The sequence below is a fragment of the Choloepus didactylus genome, chromosome 1 (genome assembly GCF_015220235.1).
Source record: "Choloepus didactylus isolate mChoDid1 chromosome 1, mChoDid1.pri, whole genome shotgun sequence".
Taxonomy (NCBI): Eukaryota; Metazoa; Chordata; class Mammalia; order Pilosa; family Megalonychidae; genus Choloepus; species Choloepus didactylus.
This window is the reverse complement of record NC_051307.1, coordinates 3135355-3159432: the sequence shown is the minus strand read 5'-3', so window position 1 is coordinate 3159432 and position 24078 is coordinate 3135355. Positions and strand designations below refer to the sequence as shown.

General features: G+C 63.4%; 1 protein-coding gene across 2 annotated transcripts in view; it reads left to right on the top strand.

Moving 5' to 3' along the window:
* Positions 1-321: 321 nt before the first annotated feature.
* PDXK (pyridoxal kinase) overlaps positions 322-24078 on the top strand; it is a 29087-nt gene continuing 5330 nt past the window's right edge. Inside the window, exons 1-10 of one of the 2 annotated variants that reach the window (XM_037830886.1) lie at positions 322-539; positions 10176-10230; positions 15820-15924; positions 16317-16400; positions 16800-16846; positions 18430-18515; positions 19287-19332; positions 21580-21691; positions 22478-22614; positions 24000-24066. In XM_037830886.1, coding sequence (XP_037686814.1) covers positions 453-539; positions 10176-10230; positions 15820-15924; positions 16317-16400; positions 16800-16846; positions 18430-18515; positions 19287-19332; positions 21580-21691; positions 22478-22614; positions 24000-24066 — 826 coding nt within the window. In that variant the 5' untranslated portion in view covers positions 322-452. The other variant, XM_037830878.1, reaches the window with a different exon arrangement.

Sequence of the window (24078 nt, the reverse complement as noted above, 5' to 3'; positions counted from 1 at the left end):
ATGAATGAATGGATGGATGAATGAATGAACGAATGCTTGGACGAACCAACGGACACGCTCCAACGTCCTCAGGCGCAGAACGGAAAGGCCAGCGGCCGCCCCAACGCCCCACCCGCCACCCACCACGTGCCCGAGGCAGCCCGGGGGTGGGCGGAGCAGCGGGGTGGGCGGGGCGTCTCGGAGCGCGGGGGCGGGGCCTCCGTGGGGCCCGGCCCCCTCGGGCTCCCCCTCCCCGGGAGGGGGCGGAGCGGGGGCGTGTCCCGCGCTGGCCCCGCCCCCGGCGCCGCGCTGAAACCGCGGGTTCCGAGCCGCGCTGATGTCAGAGGCAGACGGCTTAGGCGTCCGAGCCGATCGCCTGCGCCGGGAGCCGCGGCCGGAGCCCAGCGAGCCCCAGCGCCCCGCGCGCCGCCCCGGCCCCGTCCTCGTCCCCGCGCCGCGCGCCCAGGCCCGGCATGGAGCACGAGTGCCGCGTGCTGTCCATCCAGAGCCACGTCGTCCGCGGCTACGTGGGCAACCGGGCGGCCACGTTCCCGCTGCAGGTACGCGCCGCCCCCGCCGCCGGCTTGTGTAGGGCGGGCCGCGCCGTCCCCGCGCCCCCGAGCGCCCCCGCCCCGGCCCCCGCGGCGCGTGACCTTGGCCGAGTCCCCGGGAGCCTCCGTCCGGTCCTCGGCGCGGAGCCCCCGGAGCCCCGGCGCTGCACCCCGCGGGGTGGAGGAGGAACTGCCCCCGAGAGCGCGGGGAGGCCCGATCGGGGCGGCGCGGAGGGACGCGCGCGCCGATGGCCCCGAGGGCGGGGGCCTCAGGGGGGACGGAGCCCCGCGCCGGGCGGTGGCGCCCCCTCCAGCCCCCTCCAGCCCCTCCCTTCCCGGCCAGCTGGGGTGGGGTGGGGACGGGGGCCCGGAGCCGAGGACATGCGCACCACTGGAGGAGAGGGACACGAGCCGGGACCCTGCCCGGGTGGGGTGCAGAGGACACTTCAGGGTCGAAGGAGGAGGTGAAGATACGCCGGGGGGTTGCAGGAGACCCGGATTGGGGTGGAGCGGGGGTGTTCGCCGCTGGGCCCCGGGATTCTGTCTCTGTGCCGCTCTGTGGGGTCAGGATGGGGAGGACGCTGAGTAACCTCAAGGGCGGGGGAGGGGTGGGCGGACGAAGGGGACCCCACTGACGGCCCACTGCCTTCTCACCCTTGGGGCTGGCCATTGCCAGAAGTGGTCCTGGGGAAGGGGTGAGAAGGCCTTGGTGCAGCCGGCCCTGAAGCAGAAAAGCCCCCGGGGACTGTCCCAGGCCGGTGCACAGGTGGTTGGTTTAAGGAGCCAACTTGGAAGAGGTTTTAGCCTTTCCTATGGGCACGACCCAGGGTCCACTGCCCTGGGTGTTTGTCCTTGGAGAGGGCTTGCTTCTCTGTCTCCTTCCTCCTACTTTGCCCCTGGCACCCCCTGTCCCCTGTCTGCAGCCTGGAGGTTATGACTGGGTGACCCTCGGAGCGGCTGGGGGAGGCCTGGGTGCAGTGGGGTGGTATGCGGGACCAGAGGCAGGATGGGGTGCCAGGCACCTCCTTGCCTTGTCCCAGCAGGAAGGCTGCACGATTCTGGCGAGGCAGTGACTTTCCTGGACTCCCCGTTGTCCTTTGGCCCTGTCACCGAGTCAGCGAGGGGACAGGGTGTGCAGGCCCCAGGGCTCTGCTGGCTGTGCCGGGCCCTGGGGCCTGGCATGGAAGGAAACCGAGAAGGCCCAAGGTGAGCTGCATCTGGCTGCAGCGTGAGGGCTGAAATGCGGTAACAGCAGCAGAGTTGAGGGTGGAACGGTACGTGGGTGCGAGCTCAGGGTAGTGAGCTGATGCTGATTTCCGAGCACCTGTTGGCGTGTGCAGTGCCTTCCTCATGCGTCCCATCCCTGCTGCCTGCAGGCCAGCCAGCGGGGCCAGTCATGGTGCATGCCGGGCAGCTGCATAGCCCGAGCTCTTAATTAACCGCTGCACCTGTCCTCACCTGGCTTGTCGGGGAGACAGGTGACACAGCAGGTAGGCCAGATTGCACTGGGGACCAAGGTGCAAAGTCCCTGAAGCCGGAGAGCCTGGGCCCCAGCCTGAGCCGTGGAGAGCCCGCTTGGAAGAAAAAAGACCTGTCCTGGGGGATGGAGAGAACTGAGGGCAAGGAGAAAGTCAGGGTGGGCGGTGGTCCTCAAACCTGCCCCCCATCCTGGTCCTCAGACAGAACTATTCCAGAAATGTCTTAACTCACCGGATACTCTTCTAGCTTAATTGCAAAGCGCAGCCTCAACCAGGTCCTGGCTGCCCATCAGCTCACGCTGGACGCTTGGTCGAGCCAGATCAGTTGTTGTGGGAATGCCACGTAGTGCTCCGGGGTCCTAGGCTGGCTTTTTGCTCCCCAACCTGGGCGTGCCTGAGCACCCCTGGAGCAGGGAGAGGCTGAGAGGTGAGGCAGGACAGCCCGAGGTGGCTGGCTCGGCCTGCAGCTCACAGCAGCCCTGGCAGGCCCAGGATGAGGCCTTCCGGCTGCCACTCCACAGAGAAAGCACCTCCTGAAGTCCAGCGCTGCCCCCAGCTTCAAATTCTAACGCCATGCCTGCAGCTCGGGCCTCCGAAGGCATGCGTGTCCACAGGCTGAGGATGGGAAGGGGGCCCTAGGAACCGGAGAATGTGGGCTCTGGCTGTGCCCCAAGGATTTACCCTAAGGCTACGCAGAGAGAGGCTGGGAAGTGCTGCCGTGTGGGGTGCAAGAGGCTGTTGTGGGGACTGGCCTGGCGACCAGGGCCAGTGCTGCCTGTGGATTCCTCTTGGAATCCCAGCGAGGGAGCTGGCACCGGCTCCCAAGCCTGTCTCGGCCGCCCCTGCAGGTGGGAACCGGCCCTCTCCCCACAGGCTGGTGCTGCAGCTTGGTGGACCCCAGCACTCTCGGGAAGGGCAGGACGTGTCTGCAGGTGGGTGCCTTTGGGTGCCTTTAGCAACGCAGCGTTGCCGGTTCAGCTTTGGGGCTTGTCAGCTTTTCCCCCGGTGCATGTGCCCACAGACATCTGAAATGGAATCAACCAATTGTACTCACAGGACGAGACTGGTGGAGTGATGCTGGAACGTAAGATAAATGCATTTTCCCGAGGAGGAGCAGTGAGGTGCTGGGAGCCGGGCCGCATAGAGAGCTATGCAATTGGCAGAGGGGGCCGCACTCCCTCCCACCCCCCAGAGCCCGCATGCTATTGCCTGTCTGCCCTTTTAACGGACTCTGCCCCTCGGATGAGCCTGCAAGCCCCCGCTCCAGCCCCACACCCACCCCAGGCTGGCTGCCATCCTCCGTCCTCCAGACCCTCCCCAACCTGTGCAATCGCCCTGTACCCAGAAAATGAGGTGGCCATCATGGAGCCACACTGGTTAAAGCCGTGGGTGGTAAACACAGACATTAGGGACACCCCCCAGGGCCAGTCGTGGCAGGTGGGAGTGATGTCTGGGAGGAGGGTAAGACGAGAGCAGCGGTGGGTCAATAAACAAAAAATCAGTGTGGCGATGCTCACCGGGAGAGGGGCCGAGGGGTCGGAAGGAGACTGGAAAGTAGAAGCCCCGAACCCCAGGATGGCCAGGTATCCGAGCCCTCCCACACTTGGCCTAAGCTCCCCACACCTGCCCCCCCCCACCCCTCATGCACCTGGCCTCAAGGTGCGGATGAGCAGGGGCTGGCAGTTCCTCTCCAGATGGCAGCCAAGCCTTACACCCTCTGTTCTGAGCTGCACGTTTGTTCGTGTTTTCCGATGTCCGGGATCAGATGCTGCTTCTAAGACACGGGTGGGTGTCCTTCGTGGCACCTGGAATAATGAGTGCCGTTGGTTTGTGAATTGCCCCCCCCATGTGCTCTGTGAGTTGGTATGTTCTCAAGCCCTCGTGGCTGAGGACCAGAGCCCCAGACGCTGGTGACCACAGAGGCCCACTGAGACCACATGCTCGGCCTCAGGCAGGCGGTTGAGACTGTCTCGAAACATCGTAGGTGAGCGAGTGTACTCTGGGAAGGCCAAGTTTGAGGACAGACATCTGCTTGTTGGGCCTTTCTGTGCGTGGTGTTTGTGTTGGCAGCCGGGAAACGGAAACAGAATCTGATCTGGAGTCTATGTGTGAGGCACTGAGAGGAGACCCAGTGGGTGAGGGCCAGGCAGGGTGCCTGGGGCCCTCCCTGGGTGCTGGGCCACGTCCTGCATGGCGGCAAACTGGCCATGCAGGGTCACTGGGTCTGGGCTTGGCTGCTCTGAGTAGCCTGGCCAGCCACTTTCCCTCCTCTGTGCCCAGGTGAGGCCATGAGGGGGCACTTTGGGGTTCAGCAAAGAGACAGGGAAAAGCACAGACCTGCAGGGCCCCCTTCCCTGTCCCTCTGCTGGTTACGTGTGGGCACCGGCCTGGCTCCCTGAGCAGAGGGACGCTCCAAGAGGGCAGCACCCTGCTGATCCCCTGTGCCTAAAGCCAGGTGTGTGTGGTGGGTGCGTGGCTGCTGTGCCAGGCTCGGGAGATGCCACAGTGCACAGCGTGGCTGAGGCGGCCCTCAGGGGCTCTAGATCCCACGTATGTGCAGCTGGGACCCAGCGTCCCCTGGCACTGGGGCCCTGGGTGGCGGTGGGAGGGTGGCCGGCCCCAGTTGGCACTGCCAGGTTTCCAATAGGAGCTGACACATGGCGAGCCCTGGCTGACCAGGGGGCGAGGAAGAGAAGGGTCCAAGTGGAGGACGCTGAATGGGGGGCGGCGCAGGCCGGGACCTTGGGAGCTAGAGAAAAGGCAGTGTTGGCACAGGGGCTGGGGAGGGGAGCCTGTGGGGATGAGCAGGGCCTGAAGTTCTGACTGCCGGTGGCTGAGAGCTCCTGAGCCAGCTGGGGGCGGCCTATGGGCTTCTGGGGTGCACTGGGGACCCAACGAGGTACAGGCCAGCCCCTGCCCAGATCTGTGCTCCTTGGTGCCCGTGGCCTGGGTGAGCCTGCAGAGCAGCCCCAGGGCCAGGTTACAGAGCCCTGGGTGGCCCAGCACCCTGACATGCTGACCGTCGTCAGTGCCAGGTGCCTTGGAGCCTGGCGTCCAGCCCAGCCCCTGGCAGAACCCAAGAGGCTCGTGCACAGGCCCGGTGCGGGGCCTCGGCAGGGCCAGCATCCAGGGGCCTGGTGGTGCCCATAGCAAGCAGCACGTGTCCAGGAGTCGGGGCTGGGACGCCTGGCGCCAGGCTGTGTGTGCAGGGAGTGGTGGGCTCAGGGCTGCAACCGCTGCAGCCAGGGCTTGCCCGTGGTGGAGGGGCCTTGTGGGAGAGCTGGGGGGCAGGGAGACAGCTTTGGGGGCAGGGCAGAGCTGAGTCCAGGGGGCACTGCCTTGGTGGCCAGGGGCAGGGATGTGGTTTGAGTGGAACCGTAGGGCTGACCGCCTTGGGGGGAGTGCAGGCCCCTGGACCCCTGCTGGGATTTCAGAGGTGCCCCTGCAGCCCTGCAACCCTAATTCCCACTGCTTTTCAATGAGAGCGGCTAAAGGTCTCGCCGGACAAGCCCCGGTGAGGACTGCTTAGATCGAGGTGACTCCCCTAGCACCTCCTGCCCAGCACCCCCAGGTCTTCTGGGAACGTGTGGAAGAATGTACTGGAATTTTCCAGAGTTTTCCCCGGCTTCTGCTGTTCTGAGCCACGTCAATGGCCTGTGTGTGAGCAGCTTGGGAGGCACCCCCAGCCGTGGGCGGCAGGAAGAGGGAGGGAAGGAGGGCTTCATGGGGCCCCGGAGTCCTGCTGTCTCTGCTCTTTGTGCCTGGGTGACCGATGGGTCCCCAGGGGCACGTGGGCCTGGGGCCTGCAGACCCCCCCTCGAAGGAGTGCCCAGGTCTCTGGGGCTCCCCCTCCTGCAGGCTGGGGGGCCCTGCCAGAGCCAGGCCTGGATTAGCTCAGGGCAGCCGGGGTCCGGCCGGAAGCGTCTCCAGCCTGAGGCCCTGCCCACTCAGCGTCACCCAGGCTCACAGTTGCGGGTCAGTAACCAGAGCAGAGTGTGGCTTCGACGGTGGGGGTGACCCCGAGTTTCCTTGGCTCATCAGAATGAGCAGCTGGGTTTCCTCCAGCCAGATGGGATTACCCGCGGGGCCCAGGCCGGGGCCCTGAGCATGGCCACGTTCCCTTGGGGCAGGGGGCAGGTGCCACAGCCCCAGAGCCCCTCCTGTGTCCAGAGCACTGTTGCAGAGGCTGAGGTCCTGGAGGCTGGGGCGAGAGAGATGGGGCGTCTCAGAGCTCTTGGGGTTCAGAGCATGGCCAGCCACGGCAGGATGGGGCTGTGTGGGGAGCTTCCTCTGGGGTGGCAGTGAGCTCTCCAAGGCTGGGTTTGGGGGCATCCAGAGGGCAGGGGTGTGTGTGCCAGCCGGGGGGTGGAGTGCATTGGGGGCACAGAAGCTGGTTAAGGTATCTTAAGGTGTCTAAGGTGTCACAGGAGTGGGGACGAGGTGCTAGTAACAGGCCTGCCCTGGCCGTCACAGCAGGGAGGGGGCGAGGGAGGCCGTCAGCCAACGAGGGCAATGGCTGGAGGGGACGGCAGCTTCTGCGCCCCAGTGAGAGCTGATGGGGTGGCGGGTCCCCCATCTTTTACAAGGCCTTCCTCTACTCTCCCTGGGCTGAGCTAGTCGTAGGCTGCCCTTCATCTTGGTTTTTTCTTAAAGAGTCTTGTTCATGCCTTTCCACATGCTGGTAAATATTTGGCGACAGCTGGTGTGGGGGTGGTTTGTGCTGCGTGTGCCCATTTCCGTGGTGTGTGGACGCCTACCGTGGCCGCCTCCCAGCCCGATTTGTTTCCACCGCACGGATACAAGAGCCGTAAAAAGCCCAGGAGCGTAGAGTGGGGATCAGTGTGGGAAACCAATTAGAAAGGGATGAGGGGGTGTGTTTGTTTGTTTTTAATATAATTTGTCTTGTCACAATTCTTAGGATTTAATTTTTTAAATGACCGTAAGTGACGACTGACTCGGAAAATGCCTGGAAGTTTAACATCCGGCTCTCATGAGCAGGTGCAGGCTGCCTCCGGTGATCCTGAATTCTCTCTTAGTTTAGTTTCCACGGGATTCTATCAGGGAGACGGAGAACCCGTTTTACAAGTGAGGAGAGTCCCTCCAAGCCTCACGTGGGAAGGTGTCGGCGCTTCGGACGGACCCCTCGGTGCCCTGTCCTCCCTGCGCCCTGCACGCCTCACTGGGGGCTTCGCAGACACTCGCGGCACCACTGGAGGTGGCACATCCTCTGCTGGAGTGGGCGTCCCCCCAGCAGGGGCCACGGGGTTCTCCATAGGCCACGGGGACGGTGCTCAGTCAGTGAAGGACAGAGTGTTCTGGAATAAACAGGAAGGACAGACCACCGGGCTCACAGGGAGGAGGCAGGGGGTGTCCAGACCCCACGAGGTGGGCAGATGGCGAGCACCTGGCAGGGGCCCCCAGTGCCGCAGACGAGGGTGACGTGCAGACCAAGGCCGCTGCCAGCCGCGTCACTTTTCAGGAGCCGTCTTGGTTTTCTGTTGCTGCACAGCGAGGTTCCCCACACTTAAAACAGTGACCGCTGACCAGTCAGACGCCCAGGTGGGCCGGGCTGGGCCTCTGCTCAGGGCCTCACAGGGGCCGAAATCGAGGGGTCAGTGGGCTGGCCCTCATCTGGAATCTCCGCTTCCAGGCTCACTCGGATTGTTGGCAGAACGCGGTTCCTTGTGGCTGGAGTCTGGGGTCCCCGTTTTGTGTCTGGCTGCCCCACCCATATTCCTTGCTACGTGGCCCCTCCGTCTCCAAGGCGATCCACACCACCCGAGTCCTCCTCACACCTGGATCTCTGGTTTCCCTGTGCGCCCACCAGGGGAGATTCTGCCTTTCAGGGACCCCTGTGCTTCGAGGCTGTGACGGTGCAGGAACCGGGGTCTCACGGGGGGAGAGCCAGCTGCTCGCTGCAGCCACGTGTCTGGGACTCCGTGCCGGCCTGGGGTCAAGGGCCAGTTGGTCTTCAGCTCCCCTGGGACGGGGCAAGGCAGGGGATCCTGCAGCACCCAGGCCGGAAACGGAAACCCCAGCAGCTGCTCTAACAGAGAGCTCAGTATCCGCAGCTGTTCAGCCACACGTTGGGAAAACCTAAAAGGCAAAAAGGAAACACAAACATATGGGGACGGCAGCTGCCGGCCCCCAGCGCTGGTCTTCATGCCACTCACTCCACCAGGACTGGGGGATCACAGGGAAGAGGTTGGGGTCATTGGAACTTAGAAGCTGGGAGAAGGGGACGCTGGCCACTGTGCTGGGGTCAGTAGGGGTGATGGGAAAGCTGCCAAGCGGCTGTAGCCGCAGCTGTGGGAGGGCTCCGTCACTGCTGGGGTGGGGAAGGGGCGAGGGAGGGGTGAGGAAGTGGGGGTACCGCACAGGCCCAGCAGCCCCCCGGCCCTCCCCTGCCTCCCAGTTTCCCACTTCCCGTCCCCGTTGGCAGCTCCAGCAGGGTGTGGTCACCAGGGTCCCAGCACGGCTCGCAAAGCCCCCTCCCTGGCACCTGCGGGCCCCCGGTGTGGAGCTGGGCCCCAGCCTTGAGTTTCCTTCCGCGTCTGGCTCAGCATCACACGTGGCCGTGGGACAGGGGGCCTGGAAATGGCCACGTGGGTGTGGGGCACTGACGAATAAGCCCATTTCGCTTGTGCTCTTGGAAATGGAGATGGCGGCCCAGGGACTGAGCTCTCTCCCTGTCATTTAGAAGCAGAAAATAGCTTTTGTTCTTAGGCGCCTCTGCCAGCTCCAGAGGCTTCATTTTATCCACATCCGGAAGTGAGGGAGCAGAATATCTGGAGAGGATCTTCCAGATTTGTGTCCTTGTTGCTGAAATCTGTGCCTTCGGGGTTGATTAGCATTTCTAGAGATTTGAAATGCTGTGAGTTTTTGCTGTGTAGAAGGGACATGCAGTGGGGCGAGATTTGCCAAGTGCCAATTTTAGCTTCTACGTCACTGCTTTAAGTAGTGGTGACACTGGCTTCGTTTTTAGAAAGACCTCGGTGAATACAAATCGTGAGTATGCAGCTTGGTGAATCATCACGTGGGGAGCACAGCTGCGTAACCTCCGCCCGCGTGACGAGAGGGACGGGAAGCAGCCCCCGGACCCCCGCCCTCCTTCCCAGGCCAGCCCCTCCTGATGGCAGGTGCACTGACTTGGTCAGCACCTCCTCGTCCTGCTGGATCCCCAAGTGGCTCCAAAGTCAGGGCTTAGAGCTCACCTGGACGAGTGGTAGCTGGGGTCCGTGAAGACCCCCAGCCTCCCCCAGGCCTGGGCCAGCTGTGTGGGGCGGGGGTCCCAAAGGCCCAGGGACCCCATAGCTTACAGAGCATGGGGCCGCTGGCTTTGCTCTTCCACGGGGTGGCCTCTGACAAGGAGCTTGGGCCTGGGTCTCCTGGTGCCCTGCTGAATTGGTCATGTCAGACTGGCTCCGTTTGCTCCTCGTGATGAGGGGCCGGGAGCCGAGCGGGCCTCACCCCGACCCTGAACTCAAGGCCCCTGGATGTGGGACTTTCGTTCCGGGGGCAGCTGGGAGCAGCGGCCGTGGTCCTGGGTTGAGAGACCCATTTGGCTCGGAGGAGGGGGTGGGCGGAGGGTGGCGGGGCCTGGCAGGGAGACGGCAGAGGGGTGTCCCCTATGGCAGGGTCACAAGTGGGGTCACAGGAGACTCACAGGGGAATGGGGCGTGTCCCCTGAGGGTCTGTAACAGCCTGGAAATCACAGTTTCTTAAGAAGAGGGAAATACATACAGATACGCACAGAGAAACCCGTCCCCTTGTCATCAAGAGAATGGTTGTCTGTATTTGCTTGTGTAGATGTCCAGTCTAGGCCATTTTAGGCCTGGCCTTTCCTTACCCTTTATTTAAAAACCTGTACCTACTTTTTAAAAAATCACCTTTTTAACTCAGTGGCCTCTTGGAATTTGCTTAGACAGCTTTCTGTGCTGTGAATGAACTTGCTAAAGATGGCATGGCTCCAGGTGGCTCCGGTGGCAAAGGGGACCCCCCAGCTCCCCTCTCACAACCCCGACATCCCGGGGGCCCTGCCTCACCCTGCTTCTGGCCCCAGCCACCCCCTCTTCTGGGTTGCGCCCCAGCCAGCACTTGGGACCCCCGCGGTGGTGAACTGTGAGCCCAGACCGCACTCACTGCCTGTTGCTTTTCTCTTTGTCAGGTTCTGGGATTTGAAATCGACACGGTGAACTCTGTCCAGTTTTCAAACCACACAGGTAATGCCCGGCCGGCAGTGTCCTTGGAGAACCTCCTGCGGGTGTGGGCAGTGGGCCCTGGGGGTCTGACCCCTCGTTTTACGGACGGGGACATGGAGACCTCACAGGGGCAGCCTGGCAAGTTAGGACAGAGGCTCTAGGGCTGGTCGGCTCATGTTCGCATCCCAGCCGCTCGTATGACCTGTGGTGGGCAGCGTAGCCTCTCTGGGCCTCGGTTTCCCCCTGGTGATCTCGGTGGCTCCCCTGTGTTGTGAGAGTTAAGTGGGGGGCTGAGCCTGGCCCAGAGCCAGCCCTGATGGCTCACCAGGTCCCTGCCGTCCCGGGTGGCCTGCGGAACGGGGCGGGCACACCTGGACAGGACGTGGCGGTGGCTTCCAGTGACATCCAGTGAGCCAGCACCTCGGGGAAGCCGCGTGTGCATCTCTCTCGCACACTCGCACCCTAAGTGTTTCTTTGGCACGGAGCCTTGTGGGGGAACGCCGGTTCCCAGGTTTGAGGGTCACATGCTTGGAAAGCCTCCCGTGTTGTCTGGGGTGGGGGGGTCCCTAGCTGGCCAGCCTGTTCCCCACACGGTCGCTGACCCCTGGCCCTCGGAGAGCCCACTGGGCACGGAGCCCACTCTCCCCTCCGTTGCGACACTGCCGTGGTTGCGGGAGAACAGAGGCATCCGGTCCTTTGAAGCCCGGGCTGTCCTTCTGAAGTCGCTTTGGAGTCACGGGGAACCACGAGAGCACAGGACGTCCCGGAAGCAGCCTGGCAGGTGGGGCCTCACTCCCGCACTCGCAGGGAAGCGTTTCCTGTAATTCTCTTGGATGCACTTTTTTTTTGAGGGGGGCGATGGGGATTGTAGTTAAAACTTGGTAGGGAACCAGCCTCAGGAGGAGAGGCTCCCCCTCATTAGTAGTCCCTTCTCACTCCGGTTTGCTGAGTGCACCTGGAGCTCGGGAACCGGGGGGAGGCCCAAAGGGCTTGAATGGCTCCAGGGAGCTCCCGGCCTGCACCGGTGGCACTGAGCCCCGCACGTGGAGCTGTGGGTGGTGGGCCGTAATCAGGCTAGCTCGCCGTGAGCGGAGACCTGGGGCTGAAACCCCCGCGGCCCTTTGCACTGGGACCCCTTTGCGCTTGAGCCGGGCCTGGTGGCCTCCTCCGGAACCAGCCATCCTCAGGGGTCCGAGAGAATGGGGTTTCCAGCCTGTCCCAGGAGAGCTAGGCTGGAGGCCCTGCAGATGTGGGCACATGTAGGGCAGGAGGCCCCCCTGCTTCTGCTCCAGCTTGCTCCCAATGCCCTGCCTGGCCTGCTGGCTCGGGAACCGTCTGGAGCTCCGACCCACTGCTAGCTTGGAAATCCTGCTCCTGGGGCCCCGGGGCTCTGCCTGGTCTAATCAGGGGGCTTCTAGGAGGAGGCCTTCCCCCATGGTCCCTTGGCCTCCACTGAGGGCTTGGGCCCTGATCTGCAGTGGCCAGGGGAGCCCCACTTCTCCCTGCACCCCTCATTCTCCTTTCTCCAATCCCTGCCGGCGGCTGCTCAGGTGTGTGGCTGCCCCCCTCGCAGGGCAGCACCTGTCACCCGGGGCAGAGGAGCTGCTGCTGGGAACGGGCAGCGGGGCCAGCCCACCCCGTCTTCGTGCCATGGCCTGTGGCAGGCACGTCCTGGCCGTGGACCCAGAAGCATTTGGGTGTTTCGCTTTCTTTGTTGAAGAGCTGGAAGCGCTTTCTCTTTCACTGTCCTCCAGCAAGTGCTTATAAAAGGCTGTTTGTACAAGACTCGTACAAGACCATGGAAACCTCAGTCGGAGGCCGTCCCCCCTTCAGGGTCCCAGGCCCGGGATGGCCCTTCTGTTGGCTGAGGCCCAGCCGCTGTCAGTTTCCAGTCTTGGTCCCGCCATGGGGGCTTGTAGGCAGCTCAGGCCGGGGGACATGCCACACGAGTCCAGCCAGGCCCCACTGGCCGCCACCGCTGCCTCAGCACACGGTTACGAGAGCCCCGGATGCTTCTGCTCAGGGCCAGTGCTTGTCTCGGACCCGTGCCAGCGTGGGAAGGCTCCGAGAGCAGGGCCCACATACCCAGTCCCTCCAGCCTTGGTGTGTCCACTCCTGCAGTTTGGAAATCACACTTTTTTAAAAAGGCAAGAGGTGTAATTCACATACTGTATGATCCGTTCATTTAAAACGTACGAGGCAGTGGTTTCTGGTGTTTTCACAACCTTGTGCGTCCATCACCTTTCTCTAGTTCCAGCACATCTTCATCACCCCCAAAAGGAAACCCTGTGGCCATTTGCAGCCATTTCCCCTTCCCCTCCCCAGCCCCGGGCAGCCACAAATCTCCTTGCTGTCTCCATAGATTTGCCTCTTCCGGATGTTTCGTATAAGTGGAATTGTGTAATATTTGTCCCTCTGTGGCTGGCTGCTTTCACCGAGCACGTTTTCAGTGCTCATCCACACTGTAGCGTGCATCAGAACAGCGTTCTTTTCCAGGGCCCAGTGACATGCCACTGTGTGGAAGGCCGCGACGGGTGCTGGGCTGGTTTCTCCTTGGGGCTGATAACAGTAATGCTGCCACGATCGCTCACACACAGGGTTCTGTGTGGACAAGGCTTTTCATTTCTCTTGGAGGTTCCCAGGCGTGGAATTGCCTGTCATATGCTAACTCCACGTTGAGCATTTTGAGGCACTGCCAGCCTGTTTTCCAAAGCAGCTGCTCCGTTCCCAGCAGCAGCGCACGAGGGTTCCGGTTTCCCCACGTCCTCGCCAGCACCTGCTAGTATCTGCGAGCCCAGCTGTCCCGGTGGACGGGAAGTGGGCTGTCCCGGGGTTTGGGTTGCCTTTCCCTGCTGATGATGACACTGTGATCTTTTTATCCGTGTCTGGCTCCTGGGCGAGCAGGTTTTCTAGACAGGGGCCAGCAGACTTCCCTTAAAGGGTCAGGTACTCAGTATTTTAAGCTTTGCAACTTTTGTGGCTGCCATAGCACAAAAGCCACCATAGACCATTTGTGAAGGAATGGGCATGGCAGGGTTACAATACTACTTTACACATGCTGAAATTTGAATTTCATATAATTTTTACATGTCACAAAATAAGCTTCTTTTTTACTTTTTTCCCAACCATTTGAAAAGAAAAATATTCTTCCCTTGTGAGGTGTACAGAGAGAGCTGGCAGGCTGTCATTTGCCACCTGCTTTCTAGATCAGTATTTCTCAAATTTGTGTATATATAACCCAGGGCCTGTGAAACCCCAAATTCCTGGGCCCCGTCCTGGGGGGCTCGGGCTCAGCAGTTCTGGCTGGGTGCCTCACCTGCGGCTGCCTCACCTGCAGCTGCCTCAGCTGCTTTCCTGGTCCAGTTCACTTGGACGCGCCCAGATGGGACGGGTGTCGGGAAGGAACCCCTGTTTTCTGGGGCCTCCCGCTCCTGGCTTTGAGTTCTATCCCCGCTCGGCCTTCCTTGAACAAACACCTGCCCAGTGGGAGGTGGCTCCTCTTAATTTACAGCCGGGGCTGGGAGCACGGCCCCCCAGCTCCTGCCCTCAGTGGACCCACCCACGGGCCCCTCCTGACCCGGCGATCAGTGTCTCAGCCCCACAGATGCGCTCCCGGGCCCTAGTTACAGGGAGTGGAAGAAAAGTGAGTAACTTGGCCCAGGAGACTTAAACGGAGCCGCAGGCCGTGCTGGAGAGGCCTCGGGCCACCCCGACACCCGAAACCCGCTGCCAGAAGCGAAACCTGAGCAGCCAACAAACCTTCCCCTTCCCAGAAAATGAAACCTTTCTCAGTCCCTTGTCCTAACTTCTTTTTCCCATCCTCTCTTTGCTTTTCAAAGGAAATGGAGACACCATTTGTGTGGCTCCCTGAATCTGTGCTCCCCAAATTGCAGTTCTGAGACCCCCAATAAATGCTTTTGTGGCTTTACAGCCCACGTTGCTACTTCTTGGTCGACAGGGTCCCCATGCAGAGCACCCAGGAGGGGCCTCGGCCCCCCACCCACCCTTCCTGGGGACCCCCAGGCCCACGGCGTCCGGGCGTTTGTTCACACTCACTGCTCTCCGGTGGCCCCTGGGTAGGGAGAGGGGCTCCTGCCCCCAGCCTGACCGAGCCCCCTTCCGCTCAGGCCCCTCGGCGCCCATGGCGGGGTCCACCCGGAGGGAGCAGAGTGGGGGTGGGCGGCCAAGCTGGCTGGCTCCAGGTCAGGGGCCCGGGTGCCCCTCGGGGGCTTTCCCTAGTGCGTGTGAGTCCCACGCAGGAGGGTCTGTGGAGCAGCCGGGCTCTTTCCAGCAGTGGAGCACGGGGGGTCCGGGGGCAGCCCCCCTGCCCAGTGGGTGAACCTGGCACTGCTCAGGGCAGCTGCCCCAGTCTGTCCTCCTGGGCATGGGTGCCCTGCCCACCCTGGGACTCCTTGAGCCGAGGGCAGTGTGGAGTGGACGCCTGGCCTGGGGCCTCCTTTTCGTTCCCGACTGTCTCTGTGTCAGGGTTTCCCTACGCCCTGAGCTTGGGGAGCAGTCGCCTGGTGGGCAGGGGAGCCAGGCACATCCGGCTGAGCCCCCTCCAGGCTGCCCGGCCTGGCCTCACTGTCCCCGGGCGGTAACACGTCCACAGGGCTGGAGGCCATGCTCCTTCCTGCCCCCGGCTCCTGGCGGTGGTCGTTGGCCTCAGCACCCCGTGGCTCTCGGCTGCGTTACTCCCGTCTCGGCCTCCATCTTCCAGGGGCTCCCCCTTGGCCTGTGCCTCCTCCCCCTTCCTAAAGGACACCAGTCACATTGGGGTACAGTCCCCGCACCCCTCACCCCCCACAGTGTGGCCTCCTCTTAACTAACCGCACCTGCAAAGACCCTGTCCCCAGAGAAGGTCGCTGTCACAGCACAGGGTCAGAACTCAAACAGGGCTTTTGGGGGACACAATGCAGCCCACAGTGGCCCAGATAGTTGGGTGTGTGTGCAGTCAACGTTTGTCCAGCGTCTATGCACAGCAACGCCCCGAGACGCTGCTGCTGAAAGGACAGAAGCCATGTGGGTGCAGGGGCCCTCGTGCTGCTCCCTATCTCCACCCCCCACCCAAAAGCACGGCCCAGGTCCTGCAGGTGTCCCTAGGCCTGGAGAGCAGACGCCCCTGATGGTCTGTGTAATCTCAGAAGGATCTGGCAGTTGAAAGGCTGAGGGCTGTCAATCAATAATCAATCATCAGTATCGGTGATGCCAGACGACCACAGCACCAGCTACAGGTCACCACGGCGTGTCGTATCGGTGGTGTCCGTACCAACAGGCCGCCGGGAAGCCTGGGTGCCCTGTGTGCTTTAGGCCGTCGGGCACAGCAGGGAGCAGAAGGGCCCCTGTGCTGGCCGCGCCTCGGTGACCCTGTCCGTCCTCCCACTGCCCCCGAGGGGAGGGACCGGCCACCCGGCATGGTCGGCGAGAGCAGGTCGTGGCTGGAGGCCGTCGTGCCGTCAGGGGCAGCTGTGCATGTTAACACCCCCTGCGTCTCCCCTGTGTGTGCACACACGTGTTAATGCCATGGCGTCACCCCTGCGTGTACATGTGCGTGTTCACGCCCGCTGTGTCTTGCACGCGTGTGTCAGCTGCGTGTCCTGCCTCCCCCAGGCTACGCCCACTGGAAGGGGCAAGTGCTGAACTCCGATGAGCTCCACGAGCTGTACGAGGGCCTCAGGCTGAACAAGGTGAACAAGTATGACTACGTGCTCACAGGTGAGGCCCCCATCCCCGCTCCTTCAGGGCGGCCCCCTGGGGCTCCAGGCCCGTGGGAGGGGGCGACTGGGTTACTGGTGTGCTGCCCGGGGCGGGAAGGGCTGGGCGTGGAGCACAGGCAAGGAACAATTGTTGCGGTGGTTTCATTTGTGAACTGCGTGATCAAAAAAATGTGCATTTTGACATAGTAAAAGTGACACAGGCTTATTCCTGAAAATGAAAAAATATAGAAGGGAAAACTCTGGGCCCCCTGTGGCTCTGTGTTGTTTAGGGCACTGGCCCTGTGCTGGCTGGAGCCTCAGCTGCTTCCCACTGGCCTCCAGGGACGGTTTTGTCACAGTGGGTGACGCGATCCCTGTTTTCTGAGATGACCTGGTCTCTCCCTCCCAAAGGTTACACCAGGGACAAGTCATTCCTGGCCATGGTGGTGGACATCGTGCAGGAGCTGAAGCAGCAGAACACAAAGCTGGTGTATGGTGGGTGTCTTCTCACACCTGGGTGCCGGGGAGGGTGCTCCTCTCACACCTGGGAGCTGGGGTAGGTGCTGCTCTCACACTGGGTGCCAGGTAGGTGCTGCTCTCACACCTGGGAGCTGGGGTAGGTGCTGCTCTCACACTGGGTGCCGGGTAGGTGCTGCTCTCACACCTGGGTGCCAGGGTGGGCGCCTTCTCACACTGGGTGCCGGGGTGGATGCTGCTCTCACACCAGGTGCCAGGGTGGGCGCCTTCTCACACTTGGGTGCCGGGGTGGGTGCACCTGGGAGGCGCTCGATTGTCCTGGACAATAAGCTGCTAAGCGCCAGGTGACGGGAGACGACAGGGCTGCGTGGGGCAGGCTGGGGACCGTGTGCTGACGCGCTCCCTTTGTCTCCGCAGTGTGCGACCCGGTGATGGGCGACAAGTGGGACGGCGAGGGCTCCATGGTGAGTGGCTGTGTCGTGTCAGGCCCTCGCGCAGCCCCGTCTGTCCGGCCGAGGGGCAGGGCTGCCTCTAGTCCCTACCTCAGGCCAGGGCCCGGCCTCGTGGGAGCGGGAGGGCCGCGGAGCTGCGCCGGCCGATCTCCCCCGGGGCCCCGGGCCCTGTCGGGAGCGTTGGTGACGCGGCAGGGAGCAGCGTGAACCCCGGAGAACGGGCCCGCGCTCCAGTGAAACCTCACCCGTGACGCTGGAAAGAATTCCACACCATCACGGAATGTTGTTCTTTTACAACCATTTAAAAATGCAAAAATCATCCTTTACTCTCAGGTCACATGAGAACGGGCAGGCTGTGGTTTACGCGCCCCTGACTTAGAGTAACTGAGTCAAAAAGAGGGTGACGTAGAAAACCATTGGCAAAAATCATCCCGAGGGCCTCGTGGAAGCCTGGAAATTCAGGGGTGGAGGAACTCAAGAGATTATGTGGATGTGAGTGTCAGACTTAGAGGTTTAACAGCCCAAGGACTGCGGCAAACACGGGGACGTCTGGGCTGCGGGTCAGCCGAGCTCTGGCCTGGCCACTGCTTCACTGACACCGGCCTCTCCCACGCCTGTTTTCCAGAAGGTTCCCTGCCCTGGTGTCCACCATACAATCCCTCCGTTTCTCGTGCTGCTCCCTTGGGTGGCTTGGCTGCCGCCTCCTGCAGGACCCCCAGGTTTGGGTGCTGAGGTGTGGTGGGCGCTGTCCAGTTCTGTGTGCCTGGGGTCCAATAGCTCTCCCGGTTGCGTGGTCTTGACTTTTCCTCATGAGCTGAGGCTGGCCCGGATGCACGTGATGTGCACGGCTCAGACAGGTGGTGTGACACACGCGGGTAGGCTCGGGTCGAGGCCTCTCTGCTGGGGGCATCAGGTCAGTGTCGGGGCCTCGGCTCTCCAGGGGGGTCAGTGGGAACAAAGTGATGGAGAAGGATCCATAACCAGCACGCGGCAATGCAGCGGGTCAGCCAGTGGCTGGTGAAATAGGCCATAAAACTTTCCTCCCGGTGCCCGTGTTGGACTTGGGCTTCAGGATTCTTTGTAAGGGATTCCGATGATGAAAGAAAACCATTGTGTTGTGTTGTGTTGAAGTGTTTGTCAGATAATTTAAGACAAAAAATTGGGAGATTGAGGATGCGTTAACGTTGATGAACCGTAACTTACCAGCACACGGGCAAGGGCTTGTGACCCAGGCCCTGGCCATCCCAGGCCCCTGAGCCCCTCCTGCGCCCCTGGTCACCCCACCTGTTGGCAGTGGGACCAGGGATGGGCAGCTTGTCCCGCCTGGCCTCTGGGCTTCCCCGGCCCACCCACCGGGGAGCCCCCACACTCGGAAAGCTTCGTTCTCTGCTGGTGCTGCCCCGCGGACCCTCGCCTCTCTCACCCCTGCACGTCGAGGCCCTTCCTTCCACCGCCCCGCAGTCGCCTGCGCCCTGCCCTGCCCAGCCGTCCCCCCCGGGCTCACCGCCCACCCGGCCTGGACCTCGGCTGCCCTGTGCCACCAGCGTCCGCCTGATCCCACGTGAGCTCGTGACCCTTCTCTCCTTCTCCGCCAGTATGTCCCGGAGGACCTGCTCCCCGTGTACAAGGAGAAGGTCGTGCCGGTCGCCGACATCATAACGCCCAATCAGTTCGAGGCCGAGTAAGTGACTTCTCTCCGAAGCCCCCCCGGTCGGGAATTCCTCCAGGTCTGCCCCGGGGGGCTCCCCGGGAGGTGCTGCCTCTGCCCAGCAGGAACCAGGGCCCCGGAAGGGGGACTCGCCTCCCTGCGTCCCAGCCCCGGCCTCACCTGAGACTGCATCACAAGCAGGGGGCCCTGGAGACCCCCACGTGCCTGCAGCTGTTTTCCCGAGGAGCAGGGCCCTTTGGGGGATGGAACGGGCACAGGGTGTCCTGGCACCGTGGCTGGGGGCTGTTCTACCAGCCTCAGCAGGCCATCACCAGCCTGTGGGGGGCCCCAGAGCCCTGGAAGTGGGCATGCAAGGCCTCATGTTGGGGCTCCCCCCCAAAGTCGGGTTTCCAGTGGAGAAGGATCCCCCTCTCCAGTCTGTGGGCACCCCGCACAATCAGTGGGCTGCTACGAAGGTGGCGTCTTGGCCCTGTGGGCATCCTGGTGGTCGGGGTCCCCCTTGCCAGGGTCGTGCAGCTCTTGGGAGCCTCGGGCTGGGCCGGGGAGCTGTCGCCACGTGCAGACACCGACCCCCATTTGGCACCTTCCATCCGCCTGTCCTGGGACGGGGGCCCTCTCGACCCCACCCCTCGTCACATGGCCCCCAGTCCACGGTGACCAGCAGACGTCGGTTCCCTTTGGGGGTTGGGGTGGGGGTCCCCTCTGCTGGCTCAGCCTTGCCAGGCGGGCCCTGGGGAGGAGGCATCGCGGCTTCACCTGCCTGCCCCCCGGCCCGTCCTCCAGGATACTGACCGGCAGGAAGATCCGCACCCAGGAAGAGGCCTTGGAGGTAAGGCCGCCCTCCTCGGAGGCACGGGACACAGCTCCCGGGGGAGGGGACGGCCACACATGGTGGGGGGGCCTGATGGGGGGGTGGCACGCAGGGGGAGGGGACGGGGTCGGGAGAGCCACTCTGGGGAGGGGGCAGCTACATGTGGGGGTGGGGGGAGCCACTCAGGGAGGGGAGGAGAGAGCCCCTCACAGGGGGGAGGGAGAGGGAGCCCCGTTACCCACCTGCACGGGGTGGGGGGGTGGGGGGCCCCTCCCCAGACTGCATGCAAACCGTGGGAGATGGCAGCACACGTAGGCAGGTCTGTGTAGCCGTTTCCTCCTGGCGGGACAAAGCCATGTGGGTCAGGGTTCCACCAGACAAACGGACCAGCAGGACACACATTTTTTAAGAGGTTTGTTTTGCACCAAAGTAAGGGCCCTCCAGGCAGACTGGAATCCACAGGCCACGGGGGGACATGGAGGCAGGGGCCGAGGCTGCTGCCCGCAGGCACGATTCCTTCCTCAGGGCTCCTCCATGCCCTTGTGCGGGCTCGTTGACCGTGATGCATGCTGGTGTTTAGCCTCAGTGGGGTTTCCCGACCCCCGGCTGTGTCCAGGCCCCACAGCCGGGCTCCCTTTGAGGCAGGAGCTCCCCTTCGGGCCCAGGAAGCTCAGGGCGGTGCTGGACACACAGCCAGCGGGCGGTCACTTCGGGGCCTTTGGGACTCCTGTTATGTCCGAGAGGCAGCTGCAGCATTGGAGACAGGGCCACTGAAGGGGCCGCCGCTCTGGTGGTCCAGCTGGGGGTGGGGGGCCGTGGGCAGTGCACCCCGTCATCTCTGAGGGACCTGCCCGCAGTGGGAATTAGAGACAGCTCATGCCGTGGGCCCTGCCCGGTGCCCGAGCCTGGCAGTGCTGCCCACCTGGAGGGTCCCATACACTTGGGTCCCCCTGGAGAGGTCCCGCTCACCCTGGGGCAGAGACCACCCACCCAGCGGGGTGCAAGCCATGCTCTCCGGCAGCTGCGCAGGAAGATGGGGCTTTGCAGGAGGGCAGCAAACAGGCCGAGCCCTCTTTGTGTGTCGCTGGGGCCTTTGGGGTCACCACCTGGCTGCAGAGCCCCAGGCCCCCCAGGGTCAGCCGACATGGGGGCGGGGGAGCCTTCTCCTTGTGCGGGAGCAAGACTCGGACCCCATGCCGGCACCAGGGCTTCTCCAAGTGTGGGGTCAGCACGTGACCTTCTTCAGGGACATGGCCCATCATCCAGCCAGATTCTCAGGCTCCCCCAGATCTGGGTTTCTGGGGGCCACCGAGACAAAGCACCACTAACCGGGGGGCTTCAAACAGCAGAAATTGGTTCTCGGTTCTGGAGGCCGGAAGTCCGGAGTCAGCTGTGAGCCAGGTCAGCTTGCTCCGCAGGCCCTTGGGGAGGCACCCGCAGCCCCTTCCAGCACCGGGGCCCCCGAGCCCCTGAGCTGGTGGCCGCAGCCCCATCTCTGCCACCTTCTCTCGGAGTCCATATGTCTGTGTCCAACTGTCCCTCTTGTAAGGACACCAGTCATTGGGTTCACAGGGACCTGCCCCAGTTTGGCCTCATCCTAAGTGGGGACCTCTGCCAAGGTCACAGATAAGGTCACTGTCGCAGGTTCCGGGCCCCGGAGTGAGTGGGTCTGTGGGGGTCCTTCTGAGTGGGGCAGGCGGGTGAGGTGGTGTCCTCTGAGCGGGACCCCCGCCTGTCCCCAGCCCTGGAGCCGCTGCCTCGGCCCCGGCTCTGCCCTCGGAACGCACAGCCGTCCCCGCTGACCTCAGTCTCCCTGAGCGGCCCTCTCCTGACCCCCACGTGCACCCCGGTGGGGGGTTTTATGCCCTGCGAGGGCGGTGAGCCCCTGCCGGCGTGTTCCCAGCACACGGCGCCAGGTGTTTGTTGAGTGAATGAGTGAGTGAACGGCCTGCCCAGGTGGAAGGTGGAGGCTGCCTGGGGTGGGTGTGAGCGGCTTTGGCTCCTGGGGCTGGGCCGGGCTGTGGGCGCCGTGCTCTGGGCCGCGGGCAGCCGGGGGGTGGGGGCCGGTGGACAGGGGCCAGGGCGCGGTTCTGCAGGCTTCTCGCCCCTGCCGCCTCCCCCTTGCCGAGGGCAGCCCATGTGGTCACTCGAGGTGTGGGCACAGCCGGACCCCTCGTCTCCAGGCCTCCCGGCTAGCAACGGTGCATTATTTCGGACTGGCCGTGCGGCTGCTGAGCTGACGACCCCTCTCACCCCCCTGCCCAGGTCATGGACACGCTGCACGCCATGGGCCCTGACACCGTGGTCATCACCAGCTCCGACCTGCCGTCCATGCGGGGCAGTGACTACCTGATCGCCCTGGGCAGCCAGCGCACCTGTGAGTCCTGTCACCCCTCGCCCCGCCATGCCCTGCCACCCCTCTCCCAGCCACGCCCCACTCAGAAGGACCCCTGCTACCCGTCTTACTGCGCCCCCTTGCCCCACTGCACCCTGCCAACCCTTCTCCCCGCCATGCGCTGCCACCCCGCAGACTCACTGGGTGTGGGCCATGCCCTGGCCAGTGGGGCAAAGCGGGTGCTCACGGGAGGGCAGCTGAGCAATGGTCCATGCTCTCGTTGTGCTGGCCCCAAGGTCGGGCAAGTGCCCGGGGTCCCTCAGGTCCCACGTGATGGCACCCACAGCCTCCCGTGAGCCGGGTGACCGCAGCCCCCAGCTCCTGACCTCCCCGCGATGCCTCTCTGGCTTGGAGAGGTCGATGGTTTAACCGTAGTGCACCCCAGGACCTGGGGCCAGAGACTGGTGGTGGCCCCATGTCAGATCCACTGTCCCCCGGGGAGAGTGAGCCACCCTCCCCCATCTGCGTCCCTGCTCGAGGGGCTCACAGCACGTGCCCCCAGCCCGACACACCCTTTCTACTCTCCTGCCTGTCCAGAGCCCCCCTCCCTGGGCCACCCAGACTGGGCCCCCCAAGGGTTCCACCTTTTCACCTCCTCCCTTGGGAAGGGGCCGCAGCTTGGGGGACCGGTGGGGGGCACTGGGCACAGCCCGAGCCCCAGGGTTTCCCTGAAGCAGGGGCTGGGGTGGAAGAGGGCAGGCCCTGGGCCGAGGTGGCCTCCCCTGGCCAAAGAGCCTCAGGTGCCAGCTGGCCGTGTCCCTCCTCCAGGGAAGCCCGACGGCTCCACGGTGACGGAGCGGATCCGCATGGAGATACGCAGGGTGGACGCCGTCTTCGTGGGCACAGGTGACCTCTTTGCCGCCATGCTCCTGGCCTGGACGCACAAGCACCCCGACAACCTCAAGGTCAGCGGGCAGAGCTGCGGCTTGGCGGGCAGCAGGCCAGGGCCTGGCGAGCAGGGAGGACACGGGCTTGTCCTGCTTGGCCGTCCTGCCTGGCCGGAGGAGGGGAGGCCGTGCGCCCAGGGGTCCTGCTGGTGGGTGCCCGTCCCACCCGGCTGGGAAGTAGGGAGAACCGGGGTGCGCACCCCAGGGCTGCGGGGTGTTAAGTGAGAGAATGTGTTTAAAACCTGCATCTACCCACGGGGACACACCCCGCGTTGGATGACAGTTGTGGACTTTCCACTTGGGTCCATCACGTGCCCCGTTTTCTTGCCTTCCGGGGAATTTAAAAGCATCTTCTAGAAGATGACTATTGTAAACACCTGTTACCAAAAAGGTACTGGCCATGACGATTTCACAGGCTTCTGGGAAAGGGGCGGACCAGAGGCGCGCGGCCACCTTTAGGAGAACAGGGTGGGGGCAGCTGGGGCCTCAGACTGGGTGTTGGAGGCTCGGCTCTTACTGCGAACTTTTGAATCTATTCAAGTTATTTTTACTGAACACCCCATCAGCTGACACTGGGTCACATCCTCTTTCAATGTTGCTGAAGGCAAAGACAGGAAACCATGACGGGCAGAGATGGCCCCAGCCTGGGGTCACTGGGCTGGGCCCATCTGTGGGTCCCGATGTGGGTGGCGCAGTGGGGGCTGCTTCCCTGCCGCAGCCGGGGGAGGGCACGGGGACGGAGAGGGCAGCTCAAGGCGGCAGCTCTGTGCCGGGGGGCCCACTGCACGGAGGAGGGTGACAAGAGTTGGGGTGCAGGTGCATGTGCCAGACGCATTGCACAGTTGCCCCTGGTGCACCCCCACCCCGATGGCCAGTGATGGGGTTGACTCAGGGGGCCCTCAGCTCCATCCAGGGGCTCAGATGATGCCTTCCAAGTGCATTGCAGACCTGAAAGCGCAGCTGAAGTGTGCAGCCCCCACCAGGCTTTGCGACCCCCCCACGTCCCTCGGGGTGGGGGCGAGTAGTATCTGTGCCACAGGCTGCCCAGCAGAGGCCTCACTGCCCACAGGTCACGGACTCGGAACCACCAGCAGCTTTAGGGCTGCTCGGGCAGAAGGCCTGGGCACTCCAGATCCTTTCTGGTTAATTCAGTCCAGAAACACGTGTCCGCTGAGCCCACTAACCGTGTCGGCCAAGGTCGGTAGAGAGCCCCTCCCATGGCCACTGAAGGCACCAGCTCAGCTCTCCCTGATGTCCCTGCAGCAGGCCAGCCGTGCAAGAGGGCCTGGTTGCGCCTGGCCCGGAGAGCGGGGGCTGGCGTGGGGCCCCCTGGCTTTGGGGTCAGCTCCCAGGGCACAGGCACATCCCACCCTGCAGCCCGCGCCCCTCTCTCCCCACGGCAGGTGGCCTGCGAGAAGACGGTGTCAGCCATGCACCACGTCCTGCAGAGAACCATCAGATGTGCCCAAGGTACTGCTCAGC